Here is a 26,868-nt window from a genome sequence, read left to right as displayed (position 1 = left end):
GAGAATTGCGACAAACTATGATTATGTTCTGTTCTTTTTTACTAGAAAAAAGAAAAAGTATAAAATGCAAAAAATACAATAGTGAAAAAATATAAATTAAGTCAAGAGAATTTAATACTAATTTTTGAAGGTCAAGTTTGCTTTAATGTTATGTCAAAAAACTGTTTCAAATTTTAATAATTTAAAACGAATAAGAACTACATTTGTTATAAAGGTAAACTGCAGTTTTAATTATATATTGAGATGGTTTTTAAATATGAATTGTTTGGTATCATTAGTATGATCACCTCTTTTCAAATTATCTGTTTAATTTATTTATTTTGTGAAATAATATAATTTTAAGATTCCTAGAATTTAATTAACAAAATAGCTTCTTTCTATTTTTAATGGAGATTCAAGGTTATATAATAAAGAGGAAAAAAAGTCTTAATAATAATCAACCGCCACATTTATTTTCCTTCTTAGCATAAAACTTTTGTTTTTGCACTTGTAAGAGTAACAATTGTGCTTGTAATAAAGGTTCAGAAAGCAATTAACCCTAATCTTTTTGGTAGCAGCTGTGTTTCAAAGAGATTTTTAAATGAAAATTCAAACAACATTTTTTAAGGAAGTAATAAGGATTTTGTATTATTTGCTCTCAATGTACAAAACGCTCTGTATCCCAACCTTTTTTTAAAACAATCTTTTATCATTTTTGAATATTACACAGCGCATCTTTCATGTCAGAATCGATGACTCATAATAAATGAAATGAAATTAAACTTCTAAATGCAGCTAATAGAACTACAAAATTCTAAATAAAATAAACTTAGTTTGTTATTATTCTAAGTACATCAAAATAACTTTCTTATAAAATAATGGATATATTGTTTGAATGATTTTTTTGAACTGCTTTTGTTACTCAAATGTTTCACCAGCACAGAAATATAACACTGTAGTTTCTTCTTGACTAAATACGTACACAATACATTTTCCTGAAATTGTACAGTTATCAGTAAAATCTACTATGTATTCGACAATATTTGGTTGCACTAAAAATGTAAAAACACACCAATGATAGCAATCATACTCATGGAATGAACAAGAACACAAAACTAATAATAAAGTCATCACTAGATTCATTCAATTCACTGTAGCAGTGAAAACATGACTATTTTATACACGGCACCACAGTAGCAAAAGAAAAAAAAAAGTTGGCCACTCAGTTTGACCATTTCCTTTTTCAACAATTTACAAATACTCAATAAAAAAATTTCATTCATTAAACATCTTTGGAGAACAAACCTTATGAAACATTACTTTATACAGATGCTTATATATGGGTCCCTAGCATTCCAAAACAACTTTTTTCATCAAATATATTAACATGATAAATATTTTTAACCACATCTGATATACACTATAATCATGCTCTAGATTCTACTGAACATGGAGCCTAGGGATTTCAAAAGCATAACTATGTTTTTGACTGAAGCAGCACCAGCAGATAACTTTGACAAATAACTGAGATATATAAACATGCTCAATACGCAGAGCCATAAGCGAATAATGAGATATGCTGCTAAAACAGAGCAAAAGACAACAACATTTAGTTTAGTGCAATTAATATACAAACCTCCCAACGATTCAAACAAGTTTCATCCGCCTAAATTTCTTTTCATATAACAGCTTAATATCAACCATATTTATATTCGTCACAAATTCTTTCATAGAAAAGGGAGAAATATTTTCATAAATCTATTAAAGTTCTCACAAGATATCAGTTTCATATATTTTATTCTTAAGCAGCTGTGTTGTGGATGGTTTGGCAGGCACAGCTGGTGCTTTTGAAGTAGCTGAAGTAGTAGTAATGACAGTTGAAGGTTTAGTTTCTTGCTTAGTTGTAAATGTAACTGCAGTGCCAGCCAGATGCGTTAGAGAGCCAGATGAGGGCGTTAATGAAAAAGAGGATTTTGATAGTATATTACTCTCACTACCTGTTTTTTTGAGATCATTCAGTATTGGCGTAGATGCTGCAGAACGAGGAGGAGAGAAACGTTGTAGCAGCTGGCTTCTCTGCAGTTGTTGCAAGCGTGAGTATTGATCTTGAAGATGTTTTTGTTTGCGTAGTAGTTCTTGATGTCTCTGCTCTAGCACTTCTGTTCTAGAACGAGGCGGAGTTGGAGGGCCTAGCTTTTTGGAATCTTTATTAGGAGTCCCACCCTCTGGTGGAGTACCATGAGAACTACCACTAGAAGATTTTCTTTCAAGCTTTCCAACTGGAGACAAACCACTGCCAGTCTGAGATACTTGAAGACCTTCTTGGGAGTTCACACTCTCACTACTGCTACTATTGCTAGATAACTGATCTCTGCGAAGAGCTTCATCAGAAATAGCACTGGTTCTCAGAAGTTCTTCGTCTTCCTTTTCTTTTTGAGCTGTACCTTCATCCTTTGAAACGGATCTGGGTGCCGCCATTCGTTTTATGCTATTGTCCGTTTCTCCAGCAGGTGCCGAATTACTTCTCAGTTGACTAAACACCACATCTCTTGGACTTCCAGGCACACTGTCTTGATTATCGGTAGTTGGCGAAGTCATAGGAGATCGACTTGTTGTTCTTGGAGGCGGCGGAGGTGGTGCTTTTTTATGAGCAACAGGGTTTGTAGTTATTGTTCCTTCAACCCCATCAATTAGCGTTTGTTTGGTGTTCCCACCAGGATTAACAGCAACCCTAATTATCATGTCTTGAGGTTTTTTGGAATCAGGAACTGGTGAATGTGATGGGGACATTACAGTACGCTGTTGCCCAGATTCATTTACTTGTAATTTACTCGTTATTGTGGCTGGAGCTCTGAAAGCACTGTTTCCTGAAGATGTAACTTCTGGTTGGCCTGGAATAGATGGAGCAAAAGATCTAGCTGGGCTGCGCACAGGAGATTCAGCACTTGGATACGACGGTAAACGTCTTTGAGGGCCTAAGAGCCCTGGAATATTGTCCCGAGGTTGCTCGAGTGGTTTAGTAAAAGTCTGTAATTCATCAAGCAATGCATCCAAAGCATTTTCAGATGCCCTCTGATGGCCGCCAGGTGGAACATGTATCACAGTGTGGGGATCGGAAGCAAATGTCTGTAAAAATACAATTCATAAGCATTAAATTTTAATATTAATAGACACATCACTTTCTTATTTTAACAATTCCCAAAAAAAAAAAAATTTTACATACAGATTACAGTACTGAAATGTTTTTAGTGACAGTCTAACATAGATGTAATTATTATTTTTGTTTTGTTGCATATATATTATAGCAGTATAAAAATAAACTTTTTTTTCACTTAACAATGCTGAAATCATCAGAAGTACATGACTTTGACAAAAAGCAATTAGTAAAATTACAGAATTTCATTTGTAACAACCATTTTTATAAAGTAAGTTTAATACACTAGAACTTTAATAAAAGTATCTAAAAATGAACATTCTTATGCATTATGTACTAAATGAGGCCACAAACAGCAGTGCAAATTTTTTAAAGATAAAATAAGACGAAATACAAAAAAGATGTTACATGTAATTGAGGAAGGTTACTTTCAGGAAATGATTGAAACCTACAGAGTATTTTTCAATCCTCTTGACAGTTATTTATGATTGCATATTCATATTTGAGGTGTGAAATTTTTGTAAAATATTGCAATTATGATATATAAGAGACTAATGGCTAAAATAAACTTATACAATAAGGGAATTTTCTTATTTTCTCCAGCTGAGCATTTTAAAAGTTCAGTGTTGCTTAAAAATTAAAATTTGTTACTCAATTCTAAATTCTAGACTGTTATTAAAGCATTAGAAAAGGAAACTGCGCTCGTTTTTTGTATTTGATTAACTTGTTATCTTCAAACTCTTCACCACTTTTTTCAAAAATGACTTTTACCACTTTTATGCAATGAGCCATCAATATACATATAGTATTTTAAATTAAGTACGTATACTTTAAAATTCAGAGTAAAACTACTTGTATAATCAACACAAAAAAATATTTTTGAAGCAGTTTAAAAAGATACTGTAGTCGGAACTGGGTTGGTATGGTATTCAAGATTTATTCATTTTAGCAAATACATAAAAGAGCTTCTACTTGTTCTAGTGAATTTATTATAAGTCGTTTGTGATATTTTAACATTTTATTACAAGTGATTCTCCCAAAGTTTAGCATAAGATTTAAAAAAAAAAAAAAAAAATCTTTTGTTTCTTAGGATCTCTTAAAGTCAATTAATCAGTTTTAAAGCACTGACAAAAATATGTACTAATTTACTTCAAATGAGAACAAATGAGGTAGTGAGAAGTAAAGGCATGTAAGTGCCAAAATATAAAAATTTGGAGTTAATCAGTACCTCCTCTCCTCTATTTTAGGGCAAGAGATGGTACAAGTAGCTCTGGCGGTACTGCTATACAGCATAGTTTAGAAAAAGAAATACAATGAAAGCCCCTACTTACTATTTGAACTTTAAATACATTTTCCTCAAAACTTCAAAAGTCCACTTACATCCCTTTGCTTCTCACTGCCTCAAATAATATTAAAGAATTTTTTATGACCAGTTTAATACAAAACTCTATACATGAATTTATCAAATGCTATAATAAAAATCCTTAATAATTAAAAAGTGTCACAATAATTACACAATACCACATAGTTAAGCAAATCATAGCATTTAATTTTTACTGAAGCATTCAGAAACTTTCTTCACAACTTTTAAAGCAGATGTTACTTTATTTATAAAGCCATGTTGTAGCTGAGATTACATTGGCACAATATGCAGTTACCATTAATGTAATGGCTTTGCCAAGAAAGTTCCATGTGGTTTTCATTCCCCCTTTTTGCTTCTTATAAGCTGAAAAGGTCAATATTTCATATTCATCCTTAATAAAACAAGCGGTTTAATTGCATAATTTATTCGGGTAAATTTTGACGTTCTTGATTTCAAATGAAAACATATAAACTTGACGTCAGTTTTTTAAACATAGTGAATCCTAATGATTAAGAATTGAGGTATTATTCGTGTAACAAGTTTTGGAAAGCATGTAATATATTTTTAGAAAGGTTTGTTAATTGTGACGTTGTACGGCACTTGATTTTCATTGGGTTTGGAACTGGGACAAGCATGGGTGCCCATCCTCCCCAGGAAAATGATGTACCCCCTCAATTGCTACAGAGCAATCCCCCCAAGACCAATACTCTCCAAATAGAGATCAATACACAATAAAATTATCCCTTTAAAAATTTTAATGGCACAGACTGCGACATGTCCCCCCTCATAGGCACCCCTGAGAACAAGCACCTCTCTGAAACATGTGGCTTTTCAATTCTTTTTGTAATTATCCGTCATCAAAATTAAATACTATGCAGCCAAATAATAAACTCCAAATATAACCTTCAAAATAATTAAAGCATGTAACAAAATGATTTTTATTTTAAGGAAATTTACCAAGAGCTTTCAATTAGATGTGAGGACTGGGAATGGGTACATAGAAACTCTACATTACAGTTTTACAAAAGGGGAAAAATTAAATCAAACTTTGGTGACAAACCTTCTCATCTTGTCCCTGAACTTGTGAGCCCTTCCACAGGCTGCATTAAAAAGGAAAAAACAGCAACCTCAAACTATTAAATTTGCGCAAAAACTCTCAAAAATATAATTCTGAAAAAATGTCTAAACAAGCAGCCTGACACAAAAGTGTAAAAGAACTGTGCTATTCAAAATAGGCTGAAGATTTATCTAGTTAAAATTAAAGATCCGTGAAAGTAAGACATACCCCCTTTAACATCTTGTAATTTAGATGTTGGAAAAGCTATGAAAAGTTGCCTGTAGGGTTTTCGAAGTATCATTTATTGTCTTAATACAATTTCCCTGTAATACTAAATACCTATCACATTTGCCTCAAAGAGTGATCTTCCATATGCAGGACAGCACTATCTGGTGGCAACCCAATGAAAGTGTTACTATGGTGATGGATTCAACCAATTCAAATTAAGTTGTTTATTGGTTAATTTCCATTTTTAAATTTAGAAATTAACCAATTGTTGATTTCTTCAATATTAATTTCTTATAGCTCTGATGCATGGCTGTGGCCTCCATACAAACTGGTCCTCCTTCCCTCATCATTTTGAGTTCATTTTTGCTCAGTGTTAAAAGCAAAAAAACAATAGGCATTTAGTATTATTACGGGGAGTTGCTCAATAAAACATAGAGCATGTTTTAAAGTAGGTGCATGAAATAATTTATGATGACAAGACTTTTTTAAAGCACAAAACATGAAAAGAAAAAGTGTATGGTTCGGCCTTAAATTAAATTTCAACCAAAATATTAAGTTTAAAAATATGTAAATGCTTTAATTTTTTTTTTTTTGACTCTTCAAAATAGTAATAAACATATTACAAAAAATTAGTTTCAGTGATTTGCAATTAGATAAAACCATCGAGATTACTATGTTTTGTAAAATATGCAAATGTTTTTTTTTATTCTGTGGTTGTTTCGTCATAGCACAGTTCTTTCAAAAAATTTCAAAAATCAAAAAGTTGTGGTGAAACTTTTTCACCCAAAAAGAGAAAAAATATAGCAAAAAAGTGTTCATGCATTTCACTCCACATTTATTCAGTGCTCAACTGTGAAAAATTGTGCAAAAAAAGCATGCTTTGTTGAGGGGCAGGTATAAAGCATGCAGCAAGGAAGTTTGGAAGAGGTTCGTGCAGTGTTCTTCCTAGGCATTCATCATGACTTAGCATAGATGGCACTCTATAGCACTTTCCCTTCAGACTACCCAAGCAAAAGTAATGCTGTTAATATTTTAAAAAATTAAAACTGACAGTAAATGGAACATTCTGTTATAAAAACAATTTAACGAGTTACATGTTTTTAATAAATATGTTGCATGAAAAAAATCAGTCCTTTCTTTCCGGAAAATGCATTAAAAAACCCCCCTTTCTTTTTGAAATTATATTATTTTTGTTTGTATTTTCAAGACATCTCTGATCTCTAAACTTCTTCATTTAATGACAGAGTTAAAAATAGATGTTTTGTTTACTTGTCTTTTCCCAATATTTCTCAACAACTTCCCCAACATTAGTAAATATTTATTTTTTTTCCATTTCTACTAAGCAAATTTCAAGCATAACCGATATAAAAATTATTCATCATTATTTTCAACAAAATATTATGTCCAAGTACAAAAATTAAATTTTTTAAGTTCAAAGAAGAAAATGTGAAATATCATAATGTAGAACTTCTTCAATCCGAACCAATTGGGACTGGGGGATTTCGGACAATCAATTCATTCGGATTATAAAGCATTTTATTCTTTTTGTATGTCCTGTACACAACAACAGCTAGAAACTGGCTGTTTATTTAACTAATAGTAAACATAGAATATTACAAAAGAAAAAAAAAATATTAATAAACAAACAACTCAGTACAACACTGCACTGCTGTGAATGCTGCGCTAAATAGCCAAAGTTTTAAAATTTAAAAAAGTTACTTTCTTTTCTGAACCAATGATGAAGAGATTTTTTTGGCTGGGTGTAGCTCAGTGGTTCCCAACCTTTCTGAATGTGCGGTCCACCAGTTTTGTAGAAAACACGATTGAGGCCCACTAACTACTATACATTACTTGCACGGCCAAAATTTACTTTCTGGGGAGGAGGGCACCTGTTCATAACTGTCCTTTAGTTTAAATAATATACTGTATTAGTACTGAAAGTGTGCTAAAAACAAGAGTTCTGGAGATGTTTCTCCCCTTATGTTGCACCAGATATAAATATACTGTACAAGAACAATTTTCAAAATAGTTTTTAAGGAAGAAAATAACTTATAATTGCATTCACTTAGCTAGCATAGCTGTAAGGAAACTTAAAACTACAGTGCTGGCCAAATTATTAGACTAAGACTGTTTTAAAAGTAAATTTTTTATTGATTACATAACTATAGACACATTAACGAACAGTGAAATAATTATCTAATATTTAGTATGCATTCCCTTGTTCTTGATGAGCATTTTAAGTCTTTTTGGCATACTTTTCACAAGGTTTACACCATTTCTTAACTTTTTAAAAAAGGAGGTAAAAAATTGTTTATACTCTTATATATACTCACATACACATACTCACTAATTACTAAAACTAACTTTAAATGTAACAGAACACACTAATAAAAAGAACTAGTGAACTGTTTAAGCTGATTGAGGTTATGCTCCTGGTAGGTAGATAAACAAAGAACATAAACAAAGCAGACAGTGCTGCTACCTGCAAACATTAAATTATGCTAAAATAACATAATAATCAGTGTACAGTATGTACTGTACTTTAACAGTAAAATATTATTTTAGAACAAATGGTGTACAAAATCAAAAAAAAAAAAAAAACTCTTCAGTCTAATAATTTGGCCAGCACTGTAAGTCATCAAAGTTAAAGCTCCGTGGGATTTTTGGAGTTTTCCTCTACAAGGGAGTTGGTATCTGGATTGAAACTGGATAGTTTTAGTCTCAAATAATTTGCAACATTCTATGCATTAATATATATATATTTTTTAAGCTGCAATGAAAAGTCTCATTCCAATAGGTATGTTGTCGAAAAGCGCCTCACGTGCCTCAATTCACTAGTTAGTCATGTCAGTTCAGCAAAGGAGGAGCATTTTTAACTTGAAGCTAATACTAGTTTCTTTGACAATTTTAATTAAAGAAATTTCTGATTCATTAGATTTCATCTTTAACTATAGGGGAAATGTCCTCAGAGATATGAAAAATCTTAATTTGAAATTTCCTTATTGGCGTTGAGCCAGGGAGAGTTTTTGAGTGACGGTTTATCTTATAAATGAATTTTCGCAAAAAAAGGAAATTAATACCCCAAGATTGATCTTGGTTCAGATTCTCAACCAGTGTCCATGGCCCAGTAACATGCTGTTTGCGGGCCACTTGTGGGTCCTGGCCCATGGGTTGGGAACCGCTGATGCAGCCCATTTGATGGAGAAACGTTGTTAACTTCAAACTCTTGCTAAGCAGTATGCTAAATTAATTTCATTAACTGAACATGTATTTTATCTCGGTAGCTTTCAGATTAGCAGAAGTTTGGATTACGGGGGTTCAGATTAAAGATGTTCCACTATACTTGAATACCACACTAGGAGGAACACTAAGAGGATGAGCTTTTACTCTAAAACACATGCTTAAAAACCAAATTGAATTTGCAGGTTCATTATGAATGGAAAAAAGCCACAATTCTGAGACTTGGGAGTACAGTAAGTGAGGTAGATCTTATATTTACTCAATTGACTGTCGGAAGTTTGAACTCCGCTTCCAGCCATACTTGCTAGGCTGATAAGGTTTGAAGAAATCTTATTATGACAATGATTTATTACAAAAGCATCAATATAAGCCAATAAGCCAGAAGAGCAACATGTATTATACACCAGTAATATTTTAAAGGAAAACATACTGATTGATATCAGTAGAAAAAAAAAACAATAAAACTCATAAAAACATCAAAAAGTAAAAACATAAATTGATTTTAATTTTACAAAGGTAATGTAACAATAATATCTCTTTTACATGTAAACAAAATATAATAAGAGTAAGACTAGTGATGGTTTTGTTGATAATGTATAAAGTGCATTACAAATCATGTGTATAACATCTACTGAAGGTGAAATATATAAGGACTAATTTTGGGATTCATACAAGATCTGTCCAATACAAAACCAAACTTGCCTACATTATTCTTTCGTGTACAACTCCTACTTTAATCAAATCAGATAGTTTTAACAGTAGTCAAGATATCAATCTTAACAACAGTTTTGCTGTTAAAACTCAATCTAGAGTCTAGATTTTCTTTGGAAATGTTAGTTTTTGTTGTTCAAAATGCTATCTTTTAAAAATGAATTTAAATTTCATGACATGAAAGAAGTTCTGCTTTGGGGGGGGGGGGGGCAGAGGGTTGGGGTCCCTTGAATTTTTTTTTCTTTTTTCTTTTGTAAAATACAAATGTAATGTAAATAAGCTTTAAACCACTTTTTCTTCCTCCTATCCCCAAGGTGAGTTCCTTCAAATATTTGTTCAACTTTTTTACAGCACTGACTATTTCCACTTAGTTTCCCTTATAAAAGTTCAATTTTTGGAGAGACAGATCTTGTATGCAAAATTTGCTAGCAATTTTTAAGGAGTCCAAGTCAAACAAGTGCAAAGTGGGTCCACCAATGTATAGTAAAAATGTGCAAAAGTGATCATAATGAAAAAGATTTTAATAAATTGTGAATGGTGATCATAGTTAGTAGATTTTTTGCTGCTCTTTTTATAGGGTGATTATCAAAGTGTTCAGTGCTAATCTTATGTTACAAATCTCACACATGGCCATTAGTAATAAATATTTGAAAAAGTAAAGCAATGGGTCATTGTTGCTGTCAAAACTAAGCTTATTTGCTGCAGATAACACATCATATGAATTGAAAAATTGTTTTATATTTAATAAATTGCTTCTTTTAAGTAAAAACCTCAATTTTGGTTAGCTTTTTTATTCTCTGAACATTTGTTTGAAATTATTTTACCATGATGAAACAATACAGTTTGGGTATTAAAGATCTCCCTAATATGACTGTAAAAATAATTATTTTTAAAAGGTTAGTTAAAGATATCTGAAATTCCCAGTGTAATACAGGCTTTTATCAGTTGAAAACCTCCAGAATTACATGGATGAATTGCAGTTCCCAGGTAATATTTTAGTATGATGCGAGGACAATTCTCATGGCTTTGTAGAGCACTTTAATAGTAACAACAAACACATGAAAGATTAATTTTGGTATGCTTCAAAAACAAGTAAAAGCAATAAAAAGCTTCTTTTCATAACTTTTACAGTTGAGTCAAAGTCTGAGCCCTCTTTTAGTTTTATCACTTACATTCCAAATTCAAGTTTTTTACTGGAAGTGTTACAACTTAGGTACAAGATTAAAATATACAAATATACCAGGTGCCAATTTAAAAACAACATCAATTTTGCAGTGTAACAGGAGAGCAGGAAAGTTGCAAATTATATTCATTAGCTAGGTTGGAATTTATTTTCATTTTGTATGAGTTTCCATGGTTCACTAAACATACTTGGTTTTTCTTAAATAAACCCAACAGCAGGAATTCCTTCAGCAGCCAAACAGACCAAAAATCCAAAAGTAGTCTGCGGGCTAATCTAACATAAGATTTCTAAAAAAATCGTAAAATCGTTGGCTGAAAAATATTGATAATAAATCCAAATAGGATGCTAAATTTGAAAACTACAAGTACATGTTACCTCTGGATTACATTTAAGAAAATATGGTACATTGCTTCGTTTTCTAAATGAAATTCAAAAGTTTTTTTTTTTAACTTTTAGGTTTTTCTTTCTCTCTCAACTAAGAAATCATTTGCAGATTTTCTCAAGAATCTGCAGAAATCTAGCCGAAACAGCATCGTGTTGTTTCTGCTACCAAGAATAAAAGTTAAATTAGGATGAAAGTATGACTTGAAAAAAAAAAAAAAGAATTTATGTTAGTTTTTTTTCTTCAAAATTTAGTATGTGAATCTATTAAAATAATCAAGGATATAGGCCACAAGTGAAATTCTATACCCTCAAATCATAAGCAAAACCAATTAAATAGTATTGAAATATCTTCGAATGTCTGCACATACAAACAATGAGGAATCTCACAATTATGTAATTATTCAATGGTAAGTATTGGATCTAATATGAAAATGCACTTTTATGCTGCAAAATAATATAAAATGAATGGCAGTATTTGCCATTCATTCATTTGCCATATTGTTCAAAAAATATTTTTTGAACAATTTTAAGCACTTAAATTGTCACTCCACTAATTTTCCACAAAATTACACTTATAAAACAAATTAGCATAATGTTCCCACAAATGAATAATAATTTTGTTCCTTTTTTCATGCAAAAGTTAAATAAAAGTTTTCTAGTACATTAAAATGCATCATTTTTTTTCTTAGTGCTAAAAAAAATTCAGAAATCCAATCATGATGTATGGTATTTAACATTGACATTTTAACATCAATTATTTTTTGAATAACTTTTTATTTGAAAAAATACTTTTAAATGTTTCTTGTCTCTATGAGTAACTTAATTATAGTTATCAAATTTTTACAGAAATGGAGGCACAAGAGGTATTTCAATTAATAGCTTACACTTATAAAAAAAAAAATAAAATAAAATAAATAAAAATATCTTGTCTAATATTTATTTTTTTGAAAAGAGACAGCAATGCACCTACAATCATAACATTGGAAAAAAAAATCTATTATTGGGTACAAATTATAAATTCTAGTTTCTTCATAATACTCCTAACCCTATTAAATGTACCAGGAATAGAATTATTGTTTGATCAATGGCAGATTTACCAGGTTGCAACTGCTGTCGGGCCCAGATGACCATGGGAGACCTTGAGCCAAAGGGAATTGGAAAATGCACATAATAATCTTTTTGCATAGTTCTGTGATATACAAATGGACCCCCCCCCCACCCCAAATCTGTGAATTTGCCACTGAGTTTGAGTAACAAAGTATACCGTAGAATACCGTATTCTTTATAAAACTTTAACTGAAGTATGAGTTTATATAATAATAGAACAATAATGCATTTTTAGCAAAACAAAATATTAAACTTCACACAACAAAGGAAATTCTAACACTTTTATATTAACTATGAAACATAGTTCTCTATTTTTCACTTAGCCTTTTTCTGATATCAAAAATAAAATGAAGGTTTGTATTAAAAAAAAAAAGTTATATAAATACAGTAGACCATTGTTTTACGCAGAGATTATGTTCCAAAGAAATGTTGCCTAAATCAAAAATGCGTAAATTAAGACTTAACAGTAGTGTTAAAATAGGGATTAGGTTCTATAGATTAAAAAAAAAAACCCTTCATTTTAATGATAGATAAATATACTCGAATATAATAAGTTTAATAAGTGCCTATTCTGATACTTTATGCACAACATGCATAAAGAAAACATGAACTAACCAAGTGTTTATAAAAAAACAGCTGGTTATGATGCTCTTTTTGCAGTCATTATTTTTTTTGTGCAGCTCTTTGTGGGGCATTACTGTTTTCATAATCACCTGTCTCATTTACATGACAGGAACAATGTCGGCATCCTTGTTGGTTTCATCCTCCTTTGTAACTTCTAAAAGCTCTTCTTCCAGTGAGCTCTGAATTGTGTGAGATTAATAACTTTACTTCTGGAAAGAGCTCTGGAACCAATTGCAAAAAATGTCTGCAGTGGTCCAAGCTCGTTTATTAGCACTCCAAAATGTAGTTTATTAGTGTTATCAGCAATCTCAGGAGTTTGGATTTTGAAAGAAAGGAAAATTTTGTCTATTTGCAATGCTGCATCCGCATAAAATCAATTAAAGATGTCAAATATTAAACCCATAATATCAAATCCGTGTAAAATAAGCCTGTGTAAAACTAGGGTCTACTGCAGTACATTTCAAGTAATATTTCACACTATTATAAGAAGTTAATTTTTGTAACTTATGTATGACATTTGTATAATGGCAATAATATACATAGACACAAATACAGAGATGCTTTTAAAATTATTAGAAAATGAAAGAGAAAATACAAATAGTTCATCACAAAGATAAAACTCATGTAAGTGATTAAAACTCTAAACAAAAAAATACAAGGTTTGAGGCATGAGAAAGCTTTTGTTCTATGTTACTGCAACATACCTTTATGTTTTGGACTTCCCCATCTGAATGGTTCCCTTCAGAGGATGATGACTTCTCGGGGGGAGGGTGAGCACCAGTGTTGCGCTGCTCCTGTACAGATGCCAAGCTGGCGGGACGGAAAACACAAAAAAACAAAAAATAACCAGCTGCAAAACTAAGCAGAAAGAAACTGAAAAGTACTTTTGTTCACAAAACATAACCGCTGGTGTGTCCCTGGCATGGTGTTCAAACATCAGTGTGATGGCGGCTTGCAGTAGCCAGGCTGCCAAAAGGGAAAGAAAGAAAAGAACAACCCATTGGCAAAGAGGAGACCATCCTAGCAATCAAACTAAAATCGCTAGCTTAACTACATTTACATGCCATAAAGATACAGATTAAGTGCAATCGGTTTTTAAAGCAGCATGGAACAAAAACATAGCATATTCTTTTTAAATCTTGGAACAAAATATTTAATGCATTAAAAAATCAAAAGAATCACACAGACAATATTAAACAAGTGACTTAACTTATTATCTGCAAACAATACTTCCCCACTGCACTGATTTTTGTACTAACGGTTTTAACACATGAAGTACCTTTATTTTAAGCAACTTATACTAAAGTACTCTATATTCTGTCATGCTTAATAATTTCTGTTGTATGAGATTACTTGATAAATATTTAGAGACTTTTATTTTAATTGAAATACGTTGCTTTGTTTAAAGTTTATTTACCTTTGATTCATTAATTAAATTTTCAACTTAAATACTTTTATGAATAATAAATAATTTTCATTTTATTATACTTCTTTTTTTTTCTGAAAGATTATATATTTTCAAATTCAAACAACTTATTTCATTACCGTAAGTTTAATTGCGATTTGTTTGTTCATAGCAAACATCAGGAGGTTATATGATGCTTTAAACTGAGAACATACCAGTAATGCTATGAATTTTAAACTAAAGAATCTGCAATTAAGAGTAAAATGATGTGTCACTACATCCATGATTTGATTTACTTTATTTTAAAAAGTCTTAAAAAGAAAGTCGAGTTCTATTAATCTCAAGTCTGCAACTGCTTTTATCTTTTCAAAAGACATATCTATTTAAAACTTACTTCCTTGAATTTTACAGCCTTTTTTTCAATAACTAAAATTTAAACAACTAAACATGCAAAATTAAATAGTTTTACTTTACAAAATATACAGCTTTACATTTCAAGTGAAATGCGTTTTAGTACCCTAAGCAAAATAGGAAATTATCTTATATGGACAATTCCACAGGTAACTGACTGACATTTTTGAAACAAAACAATTCGTATTTTGTAACATTCAATGAAAAAATATGTTGCACAAACAATCTTTTACCATGGAATATTGTATTTTTAAAGCTGAATTAAATGATATAATTGAATTCCCGAAATACATTTTGGATGATTTTTAAATATTTATTAAAAACATGGTCAGTTACCATTGACTATTGACATTTAAAAAAGAAGTATGTCAGTACGTTACCATGAATTTAACTTTTTTTAAAAAGCGTCCAAAATGTATTTTGAGAATTTAATTATATCATTGAATTCAGCCTAAAAAATACAATATTGTTTTTACAATGTATATTTAATGTTTAATATTACAAAATACATATTCTTTGTTTCAAAAAATGTCAGTCAGATACAGGTGGAATTGCCCATATTTAATTTTCCAAAGAAAAGAATAATACATGACAATATTATCTGTTTTGAGTATAAGGAATTAGTCAAACTTGAAAAAAAATCTTCAATTAAATCTAGATTTTAATTTTAAAAACAATTTTTTCTCTTTAAGCTAACAACATATGCATATTAGTTTTTGATAACTTATCCAAATAACATTGCTTCTATGAAGACCTGAAGCTTTCAAATATTTAATTTATTTGAACACTGAACAAATTTATATCTTTAATGAAGTTTTGTACTAGTGTAAAAATAAATCACATATTTCTAGCAACTTCAAATTTACATAGTACGATCCAAAAGTTCGGGGACAAGTTGTAGAAAACCTTACCCTGAATAGTTCACATCAGTAAAGCACATTCACCTTCAAAATAGTCACTTGAGCCACTATGCACTTCTGCCACTGTTCGTATAACTTTTAGAAACACTTCTGGAAGCCATTTTTTCGCAACCTGCTCTAAGGCCTCCTGCAATGCAGCTTTGACTTCATCGTGGTGAAGAAGGTGGCTTCCATGTTGATGATGTACACTTTGATTGGATGTCAAACAAATAACTCCAACTTTCATTGGATTTAACCCCATGTGACTTTTACCTGTTCCCAGCAGTTAAGACACATTTGCAGGGATGCCATTTTCTTTCATCAGATGAAGTTAAAGCTACATCACAGGAGGCCTTACAGGAGGTTGCAAAAATTGGCTTTCAGGAGTGCTTCCAAAAGTTATACGAACATTGGCAGAAGTGCATAGTTACTCAAGGTGACTATTTTGAAGGTGGATGAGCTTCGGTGAACTATTAAGGGTAAGGTTTTTATACAATCTGTCACCGAACTTTTGAATTGTACTACATATTTATAACTAATGCTTATTTGTTTCAAACTCAGTGCAGAGGATTTCAAACATACAAATACACAAGTTACTTACTGAACATTTAAAACATGCCAGAGCTCAATTAGGATAAGTAATTATTGTTACTTTATTTAATTGTACACATGATATGTCATAAAAATTACCACTATTGTTTGCCAAAACAAATTAGGACACATTCAGATGCTTTTGAGCAGTTTTTTTTTTTTTTTTTTTTTTTTAAGTTACATTATATTAGATAATGGATCAAGCAGAATTTTCGACTCAGGCTGACTGTCAGCCAAGTGGCATAAGTAACAGAAACAACATTTTATCAAATTTTAATTCTTCTAGTTTTTCCCCTCTACTCATATTTAAGTTGTTAAAAAATTTAACAAGTTCAGGCTAACTACAAATAGTTTATTGATGAAATTTTAAAAATATATGAAATATATTATACGTATTTTAAATTATTTGGAATTGACCTACATAATCAATACATTTTTTAGTGTAACTTTATTATATCCTACAATTTGGAGGATTATGCTAATATTTACATTTTGTTTAAAATGATGTCGAAATGTGTTTAATATGTGAAAGTCATACGACCCTAATTTTAAACTTCAATTTAAAAAAAAAAAAAGATATAGGATGGTGCTGTCCAAAATTTAGAGTTGTAATTTTTTTTTTCAGTTGATAACGTGATGCACCTGCTGTTGTTCTGACAAGATAAACAAAATATATCACTGCAGAAACAAGCGAAAATTGCTTTTTGATGTGCTATAAAGAAATTAGCAATAGCAGAACGAATGCTTAAAATAATGTATGAAAGAAAAAGATCCAACGCCAAAAGCATTGAAGATTGGATCAAACATTTCCTCGAAATCTCAAATAGCTCTAAGAAAAAGCTATGAACACACTGGATCTGTGCTATGGATTGGTCTGACAACCAAAGTTGTAAACACTAAAGGTAACTAAAGGAGGACACGTGGAAGTGCACAGATTTTTTATTAAAAACTTTGTATGAATTACAAACTTATTTTTTCTACCTCCTTGAAATGAAGCAACAAATGGAAATAAGTGTCATTTAATTAGATCCTGTGTGTGTGTATATGTTTATTTACTTCCCATTCAATTTTAGCTTCTTTACTGCAAGAAACTAAAAAATATGAATGAAAATTTAGGATAATGAATAAAGTACTTAATAAATATTAATTTAGCAAATGTTTCAATATAATTTTGTTTTTACAGATGTTAAGTATTACTATTGTGATTTTAAACTGTGTACTTTTATTCGTGAATTATTTCATAACAGCAAATATTTAACTGTTCAAATTATAAGATGACAAGCAAAACCATAATGGCTTTATTATCTCGTAAGTTGCAAAAGTGCTGTATGAGTAAACTTCAATGTAAATGAGTTCAATTACTAGAATTGATAAGTTTAAAAATTACTAAAACTATTTCCAAAAGTGCAAATCATACCAGTGCTAATATTTTCATGCTTTAAATACCATTCCAAGAATTAATAATAGTAACAATATACTGTTACATACTCTTCAGGATAACAATTAAGTATTATTAAGAAGCATATTCATTATCCTGAATACTAACTAAGGCTCTGTTCTTTTCAAAAGAGCCTCTTGAAGAGTAATATTAATTATTCTTATTTATAAACATTAAAAACTTTTAATAGTTACAATATAGCAAAAATGTATTGACTTTATTATATAATAAGTCATATTAGTGCTGCATGAGTAAACATTAATTTGAAATTAATTTGATAAGTTGATCAAATAAGTTCAAAAAATCTGATGTTTTTTTTTCTTTTTACAAAAGAGCAAATAATCTAAGTGCTAACTTTTTCATGCTTTAAAAACCAGCCCAAAAACTAATATAGCAGTAGAAATAACAATATATTGCTAAATACTATTAAAATAGGGTTAAGAGTTTTAATAAACACATTGATTTGTCAGAATAATAACTAAGGCTTTGTAGTTTTAGAGTGAGCAACTTACTGATCAACGAATTTGATTTTTAGATGTTCAAACTTTTGATACGCATTACACATAAAATCTTGAGAAATATTAATCTAAACGCCTACAATCTACTTTGGTTATTTCAAATGCAGCACGCATGCAAACTGTTGTGTAGTTTACTTGTTAAAAATAAAAGAAAAGCATATGTGCATACTTTATTAGTTTTATGCAAGGACCAAAGATATAAATGATTAAAATCAAATTAAATCAGGGAAAAATGGCATCTCAAAGCACTAATAATCAGAGTGTCAGCGTGGCTACCTTTTCCTACATAAATATATATATTGATCTGTTTCCTGTCAAATTAAGTATATTTGTATTGATTCTTAAATCAAATTTTGATTACAATTATTACAAAATCTTAAAAACCATGTGATAGATTCGTGCATTTAACAACTAGACCCGTGTCTTGTGGTGCAAAATACAGAAAATTCAAACATATTTTAATATTTCTAAAAGATGAATTTACGCACCAGAATTTTAATGCATTCATCAAGAGCAATGTGAAAATATGAAAGTAGGCAAATTTTTACAAACACATATTCATGCAAACTAAAAAGCATCAGAAAATCAAGAACTAAATGTTATGTACAGTCAAACCTTTTATCTTGAGTTCAATGCAAATTTGTTTAATCATTTTAAAATGCTCCTCACTCTCCCCACTTCTACTACCTATAAAATATAGGTTCTAACAGTCAGAAAATGAAATAGTTTATGTAGAATGTTTCTTCTAGACTTGAAGGCAAGAAAAGTAGATGAAGAAGTTCAGTAACTTGCATTTTAAAAAGTGAAAGCAATCATGCTTTTGGGAGTAAAACTCTTTGAATGATAAACAATTTTTATACAAAATTTAAAGCATCATATTTTTAGCAAAATTAAGAAATGGGGAAAAAATATTCAAAATCCAACTAAATGTACAATATCTTTAAAAAGTTATTGTCAGTGTATACCGAACTTCCTGTGAATGCAATTTAACACCTTTTGTTTCAACAATTATTACATGTAAAAATTATCTTCACAAAGATTGTAATTTTCTTGAACTACAATATAGTAAAGGAAACCTCACAGCAATAAAATATTTTGTTCAATACAAAAACGGTAGATTATTTTAATAATTGTTTACTTGACAATGTAAAACGTTTATTATTATGTTAAAAATGTTTGTAAAATGCTCAAGATATAAAGGTTTGACTGTTAAAAAAGCATTTTATGAGATACTGTTGATAGTGAAAGTGCCATATAAACTTTATTCTACTAATCAACTGATATTGTGATAATTGTTTAGAAATAAGAAGTTATATTATGTAATATTGTTTCCCAAGATTGCCAACTTTGTGTAACAAAATGTGTCAAAAAAATAAAAAATAATAATAATTTACATGCCAAGGCATAATTGGACATGGTTAATTTAAGCTATTTTTTAAAATTGAATATTAAAAACCAAGAAAATAAAAATATGCAATGTGAAACGCAGGTGTATTGTTTAAACATGCATATTTTGCTATTTCACTTCTAAAATATTTTTTCTCTTACTAGCACATAATCATGCATTTATGCATACAAGAAAAAAAAATCAACTCCGTATTACTTGATCCTCATTCACAAGACATCTATACAAAAGGTACTGGGGCTAGCAGCAATGCTGTTAATAATGTTTCTATTTGTAAACACCATTTTAAATAGGGTCATATGGCTAATAAAATCAAGATTAATGGCTTATGGAAATTTTTCAATCATAATGATCGTTTTTTGACTCAAAAATAAATTCCTCATAATAAAAGTAATCGAAATATAAAAATAGTGTTTTTTTTTCTTTTTCTTTTTGTATATTTTAAAAATCTTGCTTGAATGTTGTATTCTGATTTTGAAACTGTGTTTCTATCCGTATCTTTTTATAATCTTGGAAACTAAAAAGTAATTTGCACCATATTACAGTGGCTTAGATCAAATGAACTCCTATTGTTGTGCCTCAGTTAGTCATGAGCAAAAAAAACTTTTGAAAGTAGCTAATGTATTTTCAGATGCCATATTTACATATTGTATCCCCTTTATAATATCAAAAGGAAAACTACAGCCAAAAAAAAAAAAAAATTACGATAAAAAGGAAACTGCAGTGTCTTGACTCGGAGAATTATTCATATTTAACAAAAGACTGCGTCCTCGAGGTGCACACTTTTTAAAAATATAGACAAAAAAAGAAAAAGCACTATTTGGTTTTTTGCTTATTCAGCACTTTCATTTATAAGTTATAAGTCACCAAAATTATTCAAACTTGTATTATGTATGTATGTTGTTTCGTGTATTTATTTGTAACACAAGCAGGTTTGTGAGACGGCCGAAAGCTTTTACTATTATAGCAAAAAAAAAAAAAAAAGTCAAAATAATATTATTAATAATGATATGATGCTGTGTAACAATATGAACTGAATCTTCATTACAACTTAGAAGTGAATTAATCAAAACAAATCAAATAAAATTGCAACATTAGAAGGCTAGGATTCAAGTAACAGGGAATGAAATTATCTTTGGAGTAAAATATATTTTTTTTGTTGGTATAATAGGTATGCAGTTGGAGAAAGAAAAATCAATGAATAAAAGATTTTAAATTTACAGATGAAATTAAATAAATAGTGTGTATATTGGTGTTTTTGTTAGTGAAATTCAATTTTTGGGTATGTCAAACATACCAACTTAGAGGAAAAGCAAATGTTTTAACTAAAGTACAGCTGTGTTTTTTTTAAAACAAAAGCTTGGAATTTAAAACAATGTACACCAATTTGAAATTATAATGAGCCGATATTACTAATCTGTGTCCCATAAACTAAAATTTCAGAGCTTTTCATGACACATATTTTTTAAGAACTTAGTATTACAAAAGATAAAAGCAAAGAACATATCATACCGCTTTAATGTTACTAGTGTTCCTGTTAATTTTTTACATCTGCGAAGTGCTGTTTCTAATCTATCAGGCTCCTCTTTCAAAAACCTAATAAACAGCAATGGGAATCAGTACACAAGCAACTCTCATAACAATAAAAATACATAATATCACCAAAAGTATTGGAACAATTTCAAAAATTCACATTTTTATGGATTTTTTGAGAAATAAGAGACTAATTATTCTTTAACTTTTATCACATAAAAGGTATGCTCCACCTATCATTTTCGAACAGAAATTAAAACACCAATGTATTTAGAGAACCAGCAACAAATTGTGAAAAAAAAAGTTTTTGATCACCCTTAGTCGTGAATAGCAGGGAATAAGCAATAAATTACAGAAATAAGTTTACTTATAATGTAGAATTTTTTTTAATATTTTCGTGAAAGTATCACTTATATTCACAAAGATATAAGCATGTCTTTCAAAAATACTAATTTTATTTCACGGTTTTTGACTCATAACACCTTGAGTTTGCCATCAAACCTTAACAAACTTGCAGAAAACAGGACAGCATACAAGAGAAGTTATAATACTAAAATCTGAAATTAAAATGTTGAAAATTTGATAAAATATTAACATTTAAAGCAATTAATTTTTCACTGTGCATATGCAAAACATAGAAATTTATAATAACCTTTACAAGTATTTTATTCCAGTAAACATACCATCCTGAAGTAATGAAGAAAGCTGCATGTAATTGGGAGAACATAGAAGAAGAAAACAAATATACATTTCTGGAAAAAAAAAATGCAAGGACTCCAAGTGTTCGAGTACTACAGATTTTTTTTATTCTACAAGTAACTTAGCGAAGAATTTCAAAATATTTTACATAAATTCATCATGGAAAAGTGTGCACTTACTTTTCTTCTCTTACCACAACTTCCATTTCTGCTGCCATTACTGATTTAAGACTATCTTGTAAATTAGGAAATCGGGCTGTAATTTGAAAAAAAAAAAAAAAAATCACATTTTACTATAAATTTATATTAATGAAAGAGAACAGCATTAAATATTAAATGAGTAAAAAACAAACAAATTTTTAACTATGAATTATTATTTTGATGATTTAACATGTCTTTAATTTTTACTGAAAAAAAATTACAATAATTAAAAAATAATTACTGCAATATTTCATGTATCATTCGTGTTATTTCTCAAAGGTGTTTTTTTGTGACAATGCCATAACTCCCTCAATACTTCATGATACTTCATAAGTTAGGCATCATTTTAAAGTTTTTTTTCTTACCTCTTTAGGAGAAAAAAAAAAGACAATTCACATGTTGCTTGTTTTGCCGACCCCCCCCCCCATTTATTCAGTTTTTTGTTATGCATTACTTTAATGCATAGCTTCCTAAAATGAAGACCCATCAGGTCAGATAGTTGGAGCCTCGTGCTTATAGTGTAAAGGTCGTGAAGGGCGGGACAGGGGACTCAGCTCTAAATATTCATGTCTTTGTAGGCCAGAAACACATGTATAGATAGCTTGCTTTTTTTTAGAGGATAGATTAGTCAATTCTTTAGAAAAAAATTATTGCATTAAAATTTTTTGTGGAATTGATATACGTTTGGATGATACAAATTTTATTTCAGAAAGTACAGTAGACCCTTGTTTTATGCAGGGGTTACGTTCCACGGAAATGGCTCGTAAATTGAGACCTAATATTAGTGTTAAAATAGGGGTTAGGTTCGGTAGATAAAAAAAATACTTCATTTAGTGATGATTAACTGTACGTATAATAAGTTTAATGTGTACTTATATCGATTTCTATGCACAACATGCATAAGGAAAACATAAATTAATTTCATGTTCTGTTAATAAAAAGAAGCTGTTCTTTTGGCAGTCATTAAAAAATTTTCTCTGTAGTTATTTGCAGAGCATTAACGCATCTATGATCACTTGCTTCATTTTCATAATAGAATCTTTCTTCACTAACAAATCAGAAAGATCATTTCTATTGTCAAGGAATGGCTCAAATTTTTCAATGTGAACGCTTTTGGTTGTGTGTCATCGATGTTGGTATCTTCGTTGGTTTTCTCATCCTTTGTCACTTCTTAAAACTCTTTTTCCAGTGAGTTCTGAATTGTGTGAGTTTAATAACTGTACTTCTGGAAAGAGCTCTGGAACCAATCGCATAAAATGTTTCCAGTGGCCCAAGCTTGATTATTAGCACGCCAAAATGCAATCTATTATGTGTAATCTGCAATCGTTAGCAGTTCAGATTTTGAAAGAGGGAAAAATTTTATCTGTTTGCATTGCCACATCAACGTAAAAACGAAACTCATCTGCATAAAATAAAGGTGTCAAATCTTAAAACCGCGTAAAAAAATTCTCATAAAACCAGGGTCTACTGTATTTCATTATTTGGAAACTAAAAGAATGAAGGAAAATAAACAAATATCTGATCAAATAAAATGCTACATATATTTTTGTGCAGTGCAATTGTATAAATGTTTATGCAATGCAATTGCAAAAGTTTTTATGCAATACAATTAAATGAATTTAGTAACTGAACATAATACTAGTACCTTTTAAATCTGCCACTGTTTTGCTAGCTCTACTTAGTACCAAGGCCATGCCTTCAACATCACTCATATTTACTCGGCACTTGCGATTGATTACGTTGCTTCTTAATTCTTCTACTTGAGTTTCTAATTCTCTATAAAAGGGAAAAAAAAGATCTTTTTTTCAAACTATAAAATAGTTTTAAAATTTCTGATTTTTTTTTTTATATTTACAAACACACAAAAACTTCTGTTTTATAGATTTTAAAACATTTTAGTGAAAACAACACTAAAATTCCCACTTACTTTACATAAATTTACGAAATTTAAAATTATTTTCCCACAATAGCACAAAACAAAATTTTAAATTGATAATCTTCCTATATATTTTAAAGTACTTTTTATAGTATTAATTTGCCGTGTAATAACTAAACAAAAATACATAGCTTAGTTTAAAAACAATAAACAGACAAATATATTGCACACATTATACGTTTCAAACAAGTATTTATATATATCCATCTTTATTTGATGCACTACCAAAGGTTCAAATGCTGATTTCAGATAGCTGTGAAGGACAGAAAAATATGATTAACTCAAAAATTGTACAGCAAATACTTAAAAATTACTAAATACATTATGTTTGTAACATTAAAAATAAATTGATGTGTTGTACTTCTACCTATTGACAAGATAATTTAGAATAGCAAAATTTATTAACATTCAGAACATAAAACGGTAATACTTAGGAAAATAAAAATAATTTCGTATATAATTTTCAAAAGCGAAACATGACAGCACTTTATAATATTTAGTACATTAACAAAAGTGTTAAAACTTACTTTTGAGTACAATGCAACTCATTATTCTAGAAAATGTAAAGGAAAATAAACACAGTAGGTTCTCTGTTTAATGAAGCTCTATTTAATGATTTTCTCAATTTAAAAATGACGTCTCATGGTCTCGGACAATCCACTGTAGTTTTAGAAATATCCTGTTTAAGGATGTATTCTACTTTAAGAGAATTTTTTGCAGTCCATTGAAAATCATTAAGTAGAGAATTAACTGAATTTGTACATTGATGTTTATTTATGTGTTTTTACTAAGTTTTAATATGTTATAATCTAGCCATTTTTAGTGTTTGTCCCACTAAATTCTGCTCAATTTTATCATTTTTTTAATCTGTCTGTAAGTTGCTTTTGTTACTAAGTTAAGAATAAGTACAGCATAGGGGCTCAACAGTCTAACTAAGAAATTGGTCAGATATCGCCCAATTTTTAGAGCAAAATTTTGCATGAATTCCTCAAATATTGCTTGACAGCCAAGCTTAATGACTTTTCCAACCTAACCGATGGTTGTTTGTGTACTTCTAACTATTTCTGAAACACTCACTTGGGATGAAAGCCAAAGAACTGAGGGTTTAAATAATACACTGAAGATTTGTAGTCAGTCGATGGGTTGTAGTTCAGCTTCGTTGCAAAACACATGTGCACTATACACTGTGTGTTTCATTTTGCTTTAGTGTTCTAATATAAGTTATTACAAGAACTGCCATCTTTTTTGAGCAATTTAAAATACAGCCAAACAGTTAATCACATTATAAAAACTTACGTTAGATCTTTTTCTAATGTTGTTACATCTTGTCTATATAGATCTTCCTCCCGAGAAACTCTTAATCTCTCGGCACATACTTGGTCTTCTCCTGCTTGAGCTGATGCTAACATAGACTAGTGGGGAAAAATAAAATTAATTAAACTGAGTCATAGAAATATTAATAATTTTTGTATCATGTGAATATGCAGTATAGAAAAAACTCGTTTTTAAGGTACCTTAATTTTGATACAGGTTTCCCCTCACTGTGTCTCTTGCTGTAACTGACTGTGCTTGTGCAATTCGTCGAAGATTGCGTACCTCAAGGCGAAGATCTTTGGTCTGCTTCCTTAAATGTCTTAATTGAACATACATTTCAGGAGTAAGATGAACTTCTAAAAATAAATAAATAAATATAAATTCAATACTACAGATCTTTGGTATCCTTTATGCAATCCAATGAAAAAACAAATTAAAAATTTTACTGTTAGCCATTTTTCAAATTATTAAACATTGGGATTTGTGTCATCATTGCTTATGGAATACATTGAAATCATATTGAAAAGTCATTAAAAAGATCAGGGATTTTTTCGAAAAACTCAAAACTATTGTAAACACACACAACTTTATACAGTTTTATATTTTTTAGGCTGGGAACACAGCCCGAACAGGAAGAGTGAAATATCTTGGGTGATGACATGCTTTAGGAGTTTTCTTTTCAAGGCCGAAGATTATTTTAAACTAAAGTAAATCAAGTGAAAAGGATAAATGAATATTTAAATAAATAAATAAACACATGCTGGAAGTACAATTAAATGACTACCTTTGGGTACAACATGCTCTCTGCTGTCGTACATGACAGCTGTTTGAGTAGGTTTTTGGTAGAAGGGAAGGTTTAAATCTTGCTTGCAGTCTATCTTCTTTATCTATTATTGAAATACAATGATTGGGTGATTTGAAATAAATTAAAAACATGCAAACACAAGACACAATAAAAGGAAAAATAAATAAATAAAAATAAACAAATAATACTTTCCTTCTTTTGAAGAATTAGGCAAAATAATCTTCCTAGAGTATGAAACTGAGTTTTAATCTTTTTATGTAAGCTATACATTTATTTTTGTTTCTAAAAAACTTACTTTGGTAAATATTTCAATTGTATCAAAATTTTAAATTTTGCTTCAATACAAGTTTCAATCATATGTTATGAATTTTTCTTCCTTATCCCACTATTTTTATTTTGGTCACTAATAAATGCAACCAAACATATCTCTTGAGTCAAGTATCAGCAACAATAAACCAATAATTTGTCTGTGTTTTTTATAACTTTTTTTTAAAAATAGAAGAAACTATAATACATACTGATGTAATTTTTGCAAATCATAAAGAAAAATTTCTTTTTTGACTATTATTTGGCAGCTAAGTGATTCAAATGAAAATTCATTTTGGATGTAGAACATACTTTTATCGTTGTACAGTAAATCCTAAATATATTGCGCGTGTCGGGAGACAACAAAAAAGCGTGATA

The 26,868-nt window shown here is 29.9% G+C and overlaps 1 protein-coding gene across 1 annotated transcript in view; it reads right to left on the bottom strand.

Annotated features, from left to right (window-relative positions):
- Nucleotides 1–528: 528 nt before the first annotated feature.
- Nucleotides 529–26,868, bottom strand: part of LOC129223418 (coiled-coil domain-containing protein AGAP005037-like) — a 60,549-nt gene continuing 34,209 nt past the window's right edge. The window contains 8 exon segments of the mRNA XM_054858016.1: nt 529–3,105; nt 13,735–13,840; nt 21,210–21,293; nt 22,109–22,184; nt 23,775–23,905; nt 25,362–25,477; nt 25,580–25,600; nt 25,602–25,735. Of these exon segments, the coding sequence (XP_054713991.1) occupies nt 1,750–3,105; nt 13,735–13,840; nt 21,210–21,293; nt 22,109–22,184; nt 23,775–23,905; nt 25,362–25,477; nt 25,580–25,600; nt 25,602–25,735 (2,024 nt within the window). The 3' untranslated portion in view covers nt 529–1,749.

This window comes from Uloborus diversus, chromosome 5 (genome assembly GCF_026930045.1).
Source record: "Uloborus diversus isolate 005 chromosome 5, Udiv.v.3.1, whole genome shotgun sequence".
Taxonomy (NCBI): domain Eukaryota; kingdom Metazoa; phylum Arthropoda; class Arachnida; order Araneae; family Uloboridae; genus Uloborus; species Uloborus diversus.
The sequence above is the reverse complement of the archived record's forward strand: the minus strand, read 5'-3'. Positions and strand labels throughout refer to the sequence as shown.